This window comes from Saccopteryx leptura, chromosome 13 (genome assembly GCF_036850995.1).
Source record: "Saccopteryx leptura isolate mSacLep1 chromosome 13, mSacLep1_pri_phased_curated, whole genome shotgun sequence".
Classification (NCBI taxonomy): Eukaryota; Metazoa; Chordata; class Mammalia; order Chiroptera; family Emballonuridae; genus Saccopteryx; species Saccopteryx leptura.
Genome location: NC_089515.1, coordinates 56,900,082 through 56,915,305, shown reverse-complemented (window position 1 = coordinate 56,915,305; position 15,224 = coordinate 56,900,082). Strand labels below are relative to the sequence as shown.

The 15,224-nt window shown below is 48.7% G+C and overlaps 2 protein-coding genes across 2 annotated transcripts in view; both read left to right on the top strand.

Moving 5' to 3' along the window:
• The window catches only part of ENTREP2 (endosomal transmembrane epsin interactor 2), a 105,522-nt gene that overhangs the window by 75,584 nt on the left and 14,714 nt on the right, over positions 1-15,224 (top strand). Inside the window, exon 3 of the mRNA XM_066354576.1 lies at positions 11,492-11,602. Coding sequence (XP_066210673.1) covers positions 11,492-11,602 — 111 coding nt within the window. The remainder of the gene's footprint in view (positions 1-11,491; positions 11,603-15,224) is intronic.
• On the top strand, positions 5,778-7,039 carry NSMCE3 (NSE3 homolog, SMC5-SMC6 complex component). The gene is given in 2 exon segments (XM_066355220.1): positions 5,778-5,900; positions 5,903-7,039. Coding segments are annotated over 2 exon segments (867 nt in total). The 5' UTR covers positions 5,778-5,795; the 3' UTR covers positions 6,665-7,039.

The window sequence follows — 15,224 nt, the reverse complement described above, 5'->3', positions numbered from 1 at the left end:
AGGGGAGAATCCTCCAGGCCTGACAGAGGACAGTGCAGGGCTGTGAGTTTAACAGTCCAAAAGTTGCAAAGAGAGACCCGGAGTTCCAGCCATGGGCGGGCATCGCCTGGGCACCTGGCTCACAGCCCAGAGAGGCCTCAGCTCGGGAGAAGGAGTTACTCTTCACCAGGGGTTTGGGAAACAACAGTTCCCGGGCCACATTCACTCTTTTGGCCACTGTTCTTGTGCAACCCATGAGCCTAAGAATGATTTTTACATTTTTATAAATGACAGTGGAAAAAATAGATGCAACAAAGACCCTACGTGATCCGCAAAGCCTAAAACATTTACTACAGAGCTTCAAAAACCTGGCTCCCATGGGGAGCTACTCCTGTTTTCATTGTAAAACAACAGAAGTCTTTTGTAGTTTGTGTGTGTGTGTGTGTGTGTGTGTGTGTGTAGGGGTGGTGGTTAGACTACTTAAGAGATTTTTTTCTTGGCAGCGTTTACCTCTAAAATAATAAGTAATGGCTATAAAGGAAAAATTATAAATAAAGGCATTTCATTTAACAAAACCCAAGACAATTGTTGCTAATCTCCAGGGACTTCGTTGGAGCACAGAAATGTCTCAATTCATCACAAGAAGATTAGATATGGCCTTCAGCAGGCAAAAATCCCAGATAATCAGAGGACATTGTTCTGGAGGCTGTTTGCTTTCCTGTAATTTTGCTGTTTATTTATAGTCTTTAACAGATGGCCAAAAAAAAAATCTCTCAGCAAACAGGCAAAGTAGTAAACGTTTTTTTTTTTTTATACCAAGTTTTGTGTCTGAGCCTGGGACTTCAGATGGTGCCCGCGACTCAGTGGTGGTGGAACGGGGTTGCCGATGAAACCAGAGTTCCCCGGGAGCTCCCTGCGGGCAGCTGGGTGTTTGAAGCCCTGGGTCCTCGTCTTACTTTTTTCACAGTGAACCTGTATGTCCGTTGTCCCTGAAATTTGTTTTGTACTGTTTGCTCAAGTTTTCCCTCTTCATCCTCACCCTGCAGCTAGCTGAGACCATACAAGTTTTGCTAGAGGCTCCTTTTTTAATAAGACCTCACGAGAAACATGAAAAGGCAGAAACTATTTATTTATTTATTTGACAATTGAGAAAAGACACTTTAAGAGATGTGTTTGATGACCAAGACCAAAAACAAGCAAACAAACAAAACCTATCCAATATATCATGACCAGCTTTTCACTCGTTTTTTTTGTTTCACCTGAGAATTTAAGACATAAAGTCCCTCTATTCACCAACGTTTTAATGTCGGAGGGTGCTGCTGGGTCAGGGAGGTACTGATTCTAGCGTTTTTAAAAAGACAGACGGTTCACTTAAACTGCAGCAAATCAGAGCTTGCTGTTTGAATACACGTACGCAGAGCGCTGACACGAGAGGCAAATAAGAATTCTCCTGGAACTTAATAAAGTTGAAGCCTGTTAATAACCTGACAGCTTCACACTAGGTATTCAAACGAATGAGAAATTAATGAAGAGATATCACTTTAAAGTGGGCATATTTTATCACCCTATCCTGCTTGCCAAAAATAAGGACGTCTCATTTTTTCTCCTCCCTCCCCTCTCCCAACCATTTCAACGCCTTTCACAGAAAGGCGGAGGGGTGGAGAAGCAAATGGGCGCTTCTCCTGTATGCCCTGGCCGGGAATCGAACCCGGGTCCTCCGCACGCTAGGCCGACGCTCTACCGCTGAGCCAACCGGCCAGGGCTGTCTGCCTGTTCTTTAATCTCCAAGTCCATGACACCCAACATTGATTTCCAAATGCCACGATCCTGAGAGACAGACATCTCACTCTGGATTGCTAGGTATGGGTGTGCCTGTCTGCCGAGCACCTTGGGTTTGGTTCATGAGCTGAGGGTGACCTCGGTGACCCCAGCTGACCTGATCCTTGGTCCCCACCGAAAAGGAGTCAGAAAGAGTCCCTTTTAAATGGTATTATTGTCCCTCATTTAGTTCATATTTGTGTGTGGTCATTCAGTTTTTGAGATACATGTAATGTGTTCTGAACAAGGAGTGTGTTTTGTTTGTTTGTTTGTTTTTAATTTTTTTTTTTGTCAAGTGCAGGGAAACGATCAATGTTTTCCAGGAATGATGACAACCAAAACCGATTCTGACCTTAGATGCTGGAGAGTTGTTTTTTTTTTATTTCGGGTGAATTCTGGGCATTCTTAATTATGTCTAAATGAATGTAGATTTCAAAAGAAATGCAAATTCATAAAGAATTAATTAAAAAAGGAAAATTATGCTTTTTAGAAAAAAAAATTGTGAAGAACCATAAACAAAGTACAAAATCAGACTGCGTCTGGGCTCTCACCAAAGTTTTCTGTAATTCAAGAATCCTTAGCAACAGTTGCAGTATAATTTACAGGCCCTGGTCAGTTGGTTCAGCGGTAGAGTGTCAGCCCGGCATGTGGAAGTCCCGGGTTTGATTCCCGGTCAGGGCACACAGGAGAAGCGCCCATCTGCTTCTCCACCCTTCCCCCTCTCCTTCCTCTCTGTCTCTCTCTTCCCCTCCCGCAGCCAAGGCTCCATTGGAGCAAAGTTGGCCCGGGCACTGAGGATGGCTCCATGGCCTCCGCCTCAGGTGCTAGAATGGCTCCAGTTGCAACGGAGCAACGCCCCAGATGGGCAGAGCATTGCCCCCTGGTGGGCATGCCAGGTGGATCCCAGTCAAGCACATGCTGGAGTCACTGTCCATTCAGATGTAAAAATAAATACAAGATGATCCCCACCGCTGCTCAGGACAGAGTGTCTTTGCCTCCCCTAGGGTCCCTGTTTGATTTGGTTCTTGGGTGAGAGTGTCCTGGAATCTTGGGTGAGAGCACACCTGGAGAACATGCTTCCCATCCTGCACTTGCAATAATAAACTCTTTTGTACTGACATAATAAGATCCTGCCTGGGAGGGGTAGAGAATTCTTGTTGGGTGAGAGTGTCCTGGAATCTTGGGTGAGAGCACACCTGGAGAACATGCTTCCCATCCTGCACTTGCAATAATAAACTCTTTTGTACTGACATAATAAGATCCTGCCTGGGAGGGGTAGAGAATTCTTGTTTCCTGGTTAGTTCTTTCTTCTTCCTAATCACTAAATGTTATTATTCCATTGTCTATTCTTTCCAAGATTGCCATTGAGAAAGAGGAAGACAATGTGATGTTAAATGTATTGTTTCTGGAAACAACTTGTTCTTTTCTGGATGGAAGCTTGGGTGTTGTTCTTTTTTTTTTTTAATTCAGTTTCTTCTCTGCAAGTCAGATTGTAGAAAAGGAAGACACATTTGCTAAGATCTGTGGAAGTAATGGCCACAGATTGCAGATAGTCTTGAGTTTAATGAAATGATTCACGTTGGCTGTAAGAGCTGCACAATTATATACAAAGTGCACACATCACAGATTATCAGGGACGGTACCCTTGGGCTCTCTTTCCTTTCCCATTGAGCCCTGAGGCTGATGGAGTAGGAATTAAGAAATTTAAGAGGTTCACTTTATTGCAATTCTTGATCAGCGATGCTCAAAATTAAACGGTAACCTCACGAGGCAGCACATTTCTTTCTGTTTGTAGCATTCTTTCTTACCATTTCTGCTCAAATTGTGGTTCTGGGCCCAAGGCAGTTTTAACACGATCTTGTGCTTTCCAAAAGATAAACTCATTTGACCAAGCAAAACACTTCCCTGAGACAAGATGCTTTGTGCAGTGGTTTGCTGGTCGTGGCCTCGCTGATGGAATTTCTTGCGAAAATATAAATACTGGAGCAGTGGAAAGATGGGCAAGCCAGGCAAACCTGCCTTCAGCCAACGGTCCTTGGTAATAGACTCTCAGCAGGTGGTCAAGGGTTGGGCGAGTTGAAACTTGAGCCAGGGGAGAGGTGGAGGAAGGCAGAGCACACGGGGCCTCCCCTGGGTCTTTTATTCATTTTAGTCCAGCTTTGATTAGAAGTGTTACCCTTCAAGTCTGCCTAGGGCCAGCCGGTAGGTAGTGTGTGGGTTCTTGACTTCGGGCTGGAAAAATTTCACAGCACGAGTCCAGGGATGTTGAGAGTATGTTTTTCAAGCTTACAAGCTTTCAAGCTGGGGGCAAGTCAAACAAGGAAGGGCTTAGGACAGAAGAAGCAACAGGAGAGAGTGTAGGCAGGGCTGCCTCGGGTTTCCAGAAACCTTACAGGAAAGAAATGAGCTAACAATGGGAAGTCAGCGAAAAGGGGGCCTCTAAGGCAGGAGGGGGGGGGGTCAGCCCAGGACGAGCTGTCGATACCCACTGCTCCCCCGGTTTCTAGTCTCGTGGGGACCCTTAGCGTTTAGGAGATGCATGCCTGTGTAGGAAGAAGAGGGGAAGGGGGCAGGGGGAAGGGCAGGGCACAGGTGTGCTCCAGGGATAGAGAGAGGGGGTTGGATCCTCCACCCCTGAAGTCGTTCAGGGTGTGTCCCTCTGAGGTTATGGTCTCCACTGATTGGTCAGTGCCAGGGCAGGGGGTCATTAATAATGCAGCTGGTCCTGAGGTCAGCAGTGGTATTCCTTGTGTGGTGTCGCTGCTTTTCTGGGCTTGGAGCCTTGCGTGTTCCCCCTCTGAGCGGGTCTAACCTGCATGACTAGGAACATGCCAGAGAGGAAAGGGGAGGGTTTGAACCCTATGACCAGAGATGAACTCGGGGGTCTATTAAACGGCATGACCAGCAGCAGTATGAGGACAGGTTACCCTGCGGGCAAGATCCTTGTCTTCTTGGTGTTGTCCGTTGCTAGGCACCTGGGACGTTGTGCCATGGTGACCTTCTGCTCTGCTCACCTCTAACTGCAGAAGGGGAGGCTCTGTCTCCTTTTCCAGCCTCTTGTCTTCCCCTTCACCTGACTTTTCGCCCACATTCACCAGTTCCCTCCATCTGTAAACATCCCCGCAGTCTCTGTGCTTCCTGACAACGCTCTGACCCCCTGAGCTAATCGGCCAGGGCTTCGGGGTCAGGGCACGTGCAGGAAGCCACCAAGGAATGAACACAACCAAGTGAAACAACAGATGAATGCTTCTCTCTCTCTCACCCCCTCCTCTCCCCTTCCTGTCTAAAAGTCAGTAAATCAAAAAAATTTAAACAAAACCCCCCAAACACTGCTGATTTTCAGATTCTTGATCATCGCTTTCTAGACCACTGTCCTGGGCTTGAACTTGGCCGCACACTTGTTAGGGAGTCTTGGTTCCTGTTCTGTACTTGCATGGTTTGCCAAGGACACTTTTTACTTATTTTTATTATTTTTATCAATGTTTAAACTAAATGAAATGTTTTACAGTTTTATTTTTCAAATAGTATCTAAAAATTTTTTTCCATTGATTGGCGGGAGGAGGAGAGAGAAGCATCCACCTCCTTGGTTCCACGTCCTGATGAGCTCGTTGGTTGCTCTCGCCCTTGCTTGGGGCTCGAACCTGCGGCCTTGGTGCGCGGGGAGGACGCTCTACCCACTGAACCACCAGACCAAGGCTTAAATTATTTTTAATCTCACTTTATTTTATTTCCTTATTTATTTTTATTTTGCTTTTTGAAATGGTTGCGTCGGGAACCCCAGTGTGTAATAAAGACCGCGGCGGCGGCCGCAGAACGTCGCCCCAACCCCGTGACGCAATGCGCAGTGGCTGCCGACGCGACGCGTCGTCGCTGTGACGCAAAGGCGCGCGCGCCGCCCGGGCCCCGCCCCTGACGCACGGCGCGCCGGCCCACAATCCCCTTCGCCGCCGCCGCCGCCGCCGCCGCCCCCTGCCCCCGGAACCCCAGCCCGCCGCGCCATGCTGCCGAGGCCGCGCAGCCGGGGCCGCCCCAGCTCCCAGGCCGAGCGGGACGAGGCCCCGAGCACCTCCCGCGGCGCGGGCGGCTCTGCGTGCATGGCGCGCGCCGCGCCCCGGCCGCCCCGAGTCCCGGCTCCGGCTCCGGCTCCGGCTCGGGCCCGGCCGTGGGGCCGCGCTCGCAGAAGCAGCTGGAGCTGAAGGTGGCGGAGCTGGTGCAGTTCCTGCTCATCAAGGACCAGAAGAAGATCCCGGTCAAGCGCGCCGACATCACCAAGCACGTGCTGGGCGAGTACCGGGACGTCTTCCCGGAGCTGCTGCGGCGCGCGGCCGAGCGCCTGGAGTACGTGTTCGGCTACCGGCTGGTGGAGCTGGAGCCGCGGAGCAGCGCCTACGTCCTGGTCAACACGCTGGAGCCGGTGGAGGCGGACGCGGCGCTGCGCGGCGACCAGGGCACGCCCACCACCGGGCTGCTGATGATCCTGCTGGGGCTCATCTTCATGCGGGGCAACGCGGTCCGGGAGACGGAGGTCTGGGAGTTCCTGCGCCGCCTCGGCGTGCACCCCACCAGGAGGCACCTGGTCTTCGGCGACCCCAAGAAGCTCATCACCGAGGACTTCGTGCGCCAGCGGTACCTCGACTACCGGCGCATCCCGCACACGGACCCCGTGGACTACGAGCTGCAGTGGGGCCCGCGCACTGGCCTGGAGACCAGCAAGATGAAGGTGCTCAAGTTCGTGGCCAAGGTCCACAACCAGGACCCGCGGGACTGGCCGGCGCAGTACTGCGAGGCCCTGGCCGAGGAGGAGGACCGGGCCCGCGCGCGAGCCCAGGCCAGCGCCCCGGCCCCGACCGCGGCCCCGTCCTCGTGAAGCTCTGCGCTCCCCCCGCCCCCCAGGGGACCCCCGGGTGTAGGGCGCGCGCGGGGTCCGCGGACGGGAGCGCTTTTCTGCAGCGCTGACCTGTGTGTGTCGCTTTTAGGGCGCGTTTGGCAACTTTTGTCATTTTCCTACCATGAAGTGTTGGGCTCCACATTTCATTTAGAAAGACAGGAGAAGATTTATTTTAATTGTCAGGCTTTTAAAAAAATTATTATTGTTATTGTTGTTACTTTGTACCGTGATCTGAAACAGAGAACTCATCGGTCAGTTTAGTTGCTTTGGTGCCGAGAAAGGGAAAGTTGGATAGGCTCTTAACGACCACGGTTTGTAAGGAAAAATAAAAGCCTTTATAAAGTAAAACTATAATGGTCCATGTCCTTTTTACTTTTTGTCTTAACACAGTTATCTTATGTTTTTGGCGTATGTAAGCATTGTACGTCGTTGTAAGGAAAGCGTGTTTTCTCCGAATAACAATTTTTTACATTCACAATCATTCAACTCGGTAATTCTGTGGTTAACCATTGAGCTTTCTTTAGCTTTTGTTTTTTGGGTTTTTTTTTTTTTTTTTTTTGGCTACATAACTCATCGGGTGGTTTTTCATGAGTCAAAACCAGCATTTTAAAAAAACATTTTTGGCTGCATATGAAGGTAAAGAGTGTTTTGTAGATGTTGCTTTGTGGCGTGTGTTTGCGCGCACGCGCGCGTAGATTGGATAATATAAAATATGTTTCCCTCACTGGGGGGTGGGTGGGGGCAGGTCACAGAAAAGTTGATAAATCTGCGGTGATTACCTACCTGCCTGCTTGGGGAGCAGACCAGCTGGGTTCGTAAATAGGCTCTCCCTGAGCAGCTGACACTTGTTGCTCGCCTAGAAAACAATCTGATGAGTTTCCATTGTGTGGGCTGCGTGACGATTAGATGTGGAAGTATTTGTAAGGTTCTTGGCACAGTACCTGGTGTGGAGGATTTCATACTTGGTTTCTTAAAATTTTTTTAAAATAAATTATTTTCTTTGGTCAGGAGCAGTTTAAAAGAAATTTATTTAAAGGTTTCCTTTCATTATCTTGCTCTTAAGTCATTCCTAGAATTAGAATTATTACTGGCTCAAAAGTTAGGACAGCATTCTTTTAGTCTTGACTGTTCAAAGGTTTTATGAAGAAAACATAATTCCTGGTGTGGAGAATGCAGCCCATGAGAAATAGTAAGAGGCAGAGAAATGAGAGGTTAACCTCTCCCCTGGGCCTCAAGAGAGAGCATTGGAGGATAGTGAAAACTGGGCGTAGGTTTTGAGGTTGACAAACTGAATTTGAATTATGGCTCATGCTGTGTCAGTGTGGTGATTTGGGGTTGGTTTTAAACTCTCTGAACCTCGTTTTATCTGTAAAGTGGGGGAAAAAGGAATCATTATACCCTAGTCTGTTGTATGGATTAAATGCACCCAAAGAAAAGCGCTCGTGGTCTCCCCTATTCATAACGTCTGGTGAAATGCTGCTTATTGACAGAGTTGTCAAATAATTTTTCAGTGGGTGACTAAGTGTAATTGTTTTGGGAGGAAGATATTGCTTGTTAACTGTGAAGTGAGGTAAATAATTAAAAAGGTGATGAACACTGTCATCTGGAAACATCGTAGAAGAGTCTGGTGGGTATGTGGTGGTGTGGAGGAAGGCAGTAAATAGGTTTACCAGGTTTCATTCTGTTGGATTGGAACTTGCCTTTATAGCATCCGTGGAATGTCTTGGGTCCTTGAACTTGGTTTGCACGTTTCATTCCTGGATCTTGGTCCCTTTAGCTCAGGACTGCCTTCCCCTCCCCTCGGGTCTGCATTCTGATACATAATTGGTATTTTCATCTAGGCCAGGGGTAGTCAACCTTTTTATACCTGCCGCCCACATTTGTATCTCTGTTAGTAAAATTTTCTAACCACCCTGATTCTAGTATTTTAAAGGTTTTCTAGTATTTTCTTCTAAGTGTTCAACATTTTGATTCTGACATTTATGGTTTTAATCTTGGGGTATGGTGTGAGGTATGGATATAATTTGCCTATTTTTTTTCTGTTGGATCTCCTAGCATTAGTTTTTTTTTTGTTTTTGTTTTTTATAGGGACAGAGAGAGTCAGAGAGAGGGATAGACGGGGACAGACAGGAACGGAGAGAGATGAGAAGCATTCATCATCAGTTTTTCGTTGTGAGACCTTAGTTGTTCATTAATTGCTATGCTACTATAATTCTATAGATTCATAATAGTTTTTTCCCTTCTTTTCCAGTTCTTACACTTTTTATTTTAGTCTTACTATTTTTTGCATTGGCTGGAGCCACAGTACTTCATGAGAAAAAAGTGGCAACCTCTTCCCTCAAGGATGTTTCTGATTCCCGGTGTCTGATTTTAAAGGGAACAATTTTTAAAGTTTATAATCAGGTGTGTTGTTTGCTTAGTTTTTTTTTTCCCCCGTGAATATTTTTAACTGGGTTCTTTCATTTCCCTCTTGTTCCTAGCTTACTTAGAGATGTTTAGTAAAGTTATGAATGGCTTAACATGTATTTTATCATACTCTGCTAATGATTACATTGTTTATACTCTGTACACTTGGTCTATGTTTTGGTGTCGTGTGATTAACACCAGTGTCTAATCGTTCTTGTATTTCTGGGACAAGCACTGTCCCTACTCTTGATTCATTAAAGATTATTCTTGATCCCAAAGATGCGTTTGGTCAGGTTTAGCCCGAGTGTTCAACGCGGGCAGCCCGAGTGTTCACTGACCACAGAGGTTGGGTTTACTCTGTCCACCCAGCACCGTCCCCACCAATTACATGAATTCTGGAAAACTGACAGAGTGACTGTCACGTATATCCTGCTTTTCCGATATGACCTGTCCCCAAGGGTAACAAGACAGTTCAGGAGGGGAAATCTATGTATGCCTGATGCCTGGGGATAAAAAAAGGAGGAGAAATGATAGCGTGAAACCAGCACCATCTTGGAAATCCAAATAAACGAACGGGTCTAAGCAAGCATCAGAATGGCTGCTAACATCGTCTGCCTTCCGTTAGCCTTCTCAAACCCCTGGGTCACACCACCAAATTGCCAGAACCACAGGGGGTTCGAGGCACTTCTGTCAGGTGATGGGGGACAATCGGCAGTCCAGGCTATAGGAAACTACAACACATTTCAAGGAAGGAAAAAACGATGAAGGGGAAAGCCCTGTAAATAAAAAATATATATATATATCTCCAAGAAAAACAATCTACGGTTCAGAACAAGTTGGCATCCTGTGTAACCTGATTCGAAGTACAAAATTATCTAGGACAGGGGTCCTCAAACTTGTTACACAGGGGCCAGGTCACTGTCCCTCAGACCGTTGGAGGGCCGGACCATAAAAAAAAACTGAACAAATTCCTATGCACACTGCACATATTTTAAAGTAAAAAAAACGAACAAATACAATATTTAAAATAAAGAACAAGTAAATTTAAATCAACAAACTGACCAGTATTTCAATGGGAACTATGGGCCTGCTTTTGGCTAATGAGATGGTCAATGTCCGGTTCCATATTTGTCACTGCCAGCTGTAACAAGGGATATGACTGCACTTCCGGAGCCCTGACGCGTGCATCCCGCGTCACCGGAAGTAGTACTGTACGTGAGCGTCACAGGAAGTAGTACTGTACGTGAGCGTCACAGGAAGTAGTACTGTACGTGAGCGATGCCACGCTTTGCGGTGCTGCCACATACAGTACTTCAAGACCACGGGATGCGGATCCTCTCACTGACCACTGATGGAAGAGGTGCCCCTTCGGGAAGTGCGGAGGGGGCCGGATAAATAGCCTTGGGGCCGCATGCAGCCCGCAGGCCGTAGTTTGGGGACCCCTGATCTAGGACAATTAAGGAAATGTAATGAATTGTGAAGGTGAGTGCTATGTTTTGGTCACATTTTTGAAAAGGAGTCTTAAACGCCTTTAGAATCACACACTTTTAATTTTTTTTTTATTTATTAATTTTAGAGAAGAGAGAGAGAGAGAGAGAGAGAAGGGGGGAGGAGTAGGAAGCATTAACTCCTATATGTGCCTTGACCAGACAAGCCCAGGGTTATGAACCAGCGACCTCAGCATTCCAGGTGGATGCTTGATCCACTGCGCCACCACAGGCTAGGCCCTACACACTTTAAATATTTAGAGTAAAATCATTCAATGTAATGCCACAGAATTGCCTGGAGGGGAGAAGGGTGTAACTGAATCACAATAATGAGTTGACTAACTGTTGGGAGTGGGTGATGGGTGTGTGAGCTCCCGCTCACCACTGGTTCACAGAGGTATGGAGTTCTCCATAAAAAAAAAAGAAAAAGAAAAAAAGGCTTTCTAAGAAATAAACGTTTGCTCGTTTTCTTCTAGAAATTTCTAAGTTGTTTTTGAGATTCTTATCAAACTATTTGGAGCCTGTAATAATGTATAGGTAGTATTTGCCAGTTTACTTCTTTTTATTAAATGTATCAGAGTGACGACGCTGGTTACCAGGATCACCTGGGTTTCAAGCCTACGTTTCCATGATGCTTGAGTTGCGCATTGCGTTGCGTTTCGTTTCTAAAATATCTCAGGACGTGTTTCAAGTAAGAAACAACAAGGGCCCTTGACAACAAACAGCCCTTCAGAGGTGACTGGTTTGACGGAAGGGAAGGCAGGTTTGAAATTGGGAGGCCTGAGACTCTCCTTGAAACCCCGTGACGCGGGTCATTATTTGATCAGCTGAAATGCAGCCCGGTGCGTCCCCTGTAAGCGTCTCCGAGCGAATGACCCGTTTTTGTTGTTTCTGTTGTTCGGTCGGTTCCCAGATCACCTTCTTCATGCTGCTCTCCGCGGTGTGTGTGATGCTGAACCTCGCCGGCTCCATCCTCTCCTGTCAGAACGCCCAGCTGGTTGGCTCCCTAGAAGGCTGTCAGCTGGTGAGTGACCGGCGGGACCCACAGCTTCTGGGGAACGTAGGTCCGGGCTGGCTTTCGTACGAAAGTAATTTTTAAAAAAGCAATTGTATCCTATCCTTGGCTTTTATTCTGCTGGGACTGCATAAGGAATTGAAAAGTTGATTCATTCCGAGACATTCTAAGGTGACGGCTAGTATCGCTTTGTAAATCAGCTCCCAAGGGAGTAGTTCTGAGCACCGCCAGGTAGGTGCCATTTCGGAACGAATCTGTTTAGGAACGAGGATGTTTTGGCATTTTGCAGCAATTGATTTTTTTTTTTTCTTCCCTGGAATTTGAAAAAAATCAATGCTGTGAGTCGATTTCAAGCGCTGAGGTATTCTATACTGCTCACAAAAATTAGGGGATATTTTATGGCTTCCTATTCATTTTGAAATATCCCCTAATTTTTGTGGCTCTCTCTATAGATGATAAGAAGTACACCAAAGCAATTTTGCACTCGTTTTTCAATTGAAAACGGGAATTGGGTTTTAGATCTAGGAAAACTAGGCACGGGGCGCTGTGTACGTGGTTGGGAGTCAGGACGCTGTGTGTTGCACGGGAATCATCCTTCCACACTCAGCTCCCAGGACGGTAAGACCAGGGAGGAGTCAGGTATGTCCGGTCACGTTCTGTAAGCAGTTGGACTCCTGACATAACTGTGGCTGCCGGGGATGGGAGTTGGGTTGGGGCGGGGGGGGGGGGGGGGGGGGCCTTTCACAGCCGCCTGGGTGGGGTAGGGGGGGCCCTTTCACAGCCGCCTGGGTGGGGTAGGGGGGGCCCTTTCACAGCCGCCTGTGAGCGTGCCCAGCCTGTGGCCATTGTTTCCGAGAGGGCCGGGGCTGTCCTGAATTTAGCTGTGGCCGTCCTGCCTCAAGGCCACAGGTCCGTTCCCCGTGGCCTTGCCACTAGGGTCCACAGGGGCAGCTGCGGCCTCCGCAAGCCTTCCCGACCCAGGCTGCCGGGTCTGAGAAAAGCTGCCCAGTGTCGGTGCCGAGGCTCCTGCTGAGTCAGTTCCGGATGCCAACAGTGACCTCATGTCCCGAAATGATGCTCACAGAGCATCCGGCTGTGGGACGGCGTGTCCCCGGAACTGCTGAGGACCCCCAGCCCCGAGCCCGCCCCCCTCAGAAAGGCTGACCTGCCGACTCACATCCATAGCTCTGTCGGCTCCCTCGCTCCTGAACGCTCAGTGCTGTGAGGACGGTGACCCCGGCAGCTCCCCGGGACCGGCCATTTGCTCTGTGACCCTCTGTTCCCAGGACAAGGCCACTGCCTGTGGGAGGAGGTGGCCATGCCCAGAGGTCCAGCCCCGAGAAAGCCCAGGGCCCAGCCTTGCAAGGCCACCTTCTCCTCGTCTTGTCTCAGACCCTGTTTCCTGGGTCACGCTCTGTATGAACGGCTCGGAAAGGGGCACTTTAACTCTAAATCTCACACTTATGTATATTATACATACATACGTATGCACCATTTATGTATTTTTTTTTCTGTGAATCAACTGGGGACCTTTACCCATTTTTATATTTAATGATTTATCTTATTGATTTGGAAGTGCTTTTTATATATTTACGGTTTTGAATCCTGCAGCTTATGTTGGTCAAATATATTTCCTGGGTGGTTGTTGGCTTTTTAATTTTATGTTTTAACATAGGAAAATTTTAGTTTCTGTGTGTTGGGATCTATGACTGGTTGGCTTTGTGCTCTTACCTTGGAACCAATGGCAAGATCTTCTTTCTCCCAATATCAATGTGACCCAGTAATTTCTCCTGGTTATGGTGTGCTTTCTTCTGTTTCCTTTTTATTTTAATAGTTAACTCTTTAATATTCTGGAATTTATTTGATTAACTTAGCTACCCACCTCCTCCAAAATAAAAGGGAAGCTAGCTTTGCTAAATCTGTTTCCTGAGTAACCTAGTACTTCCCCCAGTGATTTGATGCCACCTGAGTTCTTTCTTTTTTTTTTTTTCCCCCTGAAATAAGAAGCCGGGTGAAAGACTCCTGCATGTTCCCGACTGGGATCCACCCGGCATGCCCACCAGGGGGCGGGAGGGAGGGGCGATGCTCTGCCCATCTGGGGCATTGCTGTGATGCAACCAGAGCCATTCTAGCGCCTGAAGCAGAGGCCACAGAGCCATCCTCAGTGCCCGGGCCAACTTTGCTCCAATGGAGCCTTGGCTGTGGGAGGGGGAGAGAGAGACAGAGAGGAAGGAGAAGGGGAGGAGTGGAGAAGCAGATGGGTGCTTCTCCTTTGTGCCCTGGCCGGGAATCAAACCCGGGACTTCCACATGCTGGGCTGATGCGGCTCCCACTGAGGCAACCAGCCAAGGCTGCCCCCTGAGTTCTTAAGTGTCCTTGGGTGGCACTGCCAGGGCCATTCATTGGAAGGACGCAGGCTGACAGGATCTGGGTCTGCCTGGTCCCAGCAAAGCTCTTGGGGCACAAGGCCTGGCCAGAGGGGCCTGAGCGGGAACCCCAGACTCACCGGCACACAGCTCCAGAGCCGTGAAAAGGGCCAGTGGTTTGTGACCTCTTTGTTCCTTCTCTGTTGTCGGAGACCAGGGAGGGAGCACTTTGATTGGCCAGGACAGGAATGCATCTGTTTAACGGTTCTTCCAGGGGGACCCAACAGACGATTCCCAGAAAGGAAGTTACGGTGGAGGGGGGGGGGGGCAGGAGGTGCATGCTGGGGGTGGGGTGGGCAGGAAACACAGTGTCCACTCTGACAGTGTGGCGTGCCTGGGCACACACGTACACAGGTAGTAGGTCTATTTGTCTTTCTCTCTCTGGAGTGTGGAGTGGTGAGCGACACCCTCATGGAGCAGTGGCTGGTACCTGTCAAAGGACAGCTGAGCTGACCGCAGTTTTTGGTTATCAGGACCACAGTCGCGGGGAACTCCCCATGCGTAGATTTTGTGACCACCTCCTTCCTCCCAAAGCCTGCCAGACATTTTCCCCTGAGGCTTGTCACTGCCTTTGTAGCCAGAGCTCTGGTCTCAAAACTGAAAGCATCTGGTAACCAAGCCAACGCCAATTACGCAGCCCCAGCCCCGGCAAGAGCCCTATGTCACCAGGGCAACCCTGGTTTAGCCTCCCCGTGATGAAGAACACACAGGGAGAGGACACAGCCTCGGGCCTGACTGTTGGCGACATCCGGTTGAAGGAGGAAGGGAATCATGGCTGAGAGTCCACAGGAGGCTGTTGGTCACCTTGGACTCCTGCGCGGCTTCCACCGTTGCCAAAAGACACAGCTTTCATTGTGCTCACCATGGACCAGGGAGAGTCTTGGCCTGTCTTGGCTCCATGAGAAATTTACATTTGACTGACCTTTGACGTTGGTCACCTTCACCCAGAATTTCCCGTTGTAGCAACACCATTCCGTTTCCGTGTGACTTCACCATCATCCTCGGTAAACAGTCCATGGCTGGAGCTGCCCATGACTGCTGGAAACTGACCGCTGGGGACAGCACAGGCCTCAGGGTCTGGCACCTGCAGCTTCAGCCCTGGCTGGGTCCCTGGGTCTCCGAGGACCTCGCAGTTCTCAGACCCTCCAGCCTGCTCCACAGCTCTCCTCCTGACTTCCGAGCTTTTAAAAACACCAAATTCTGTT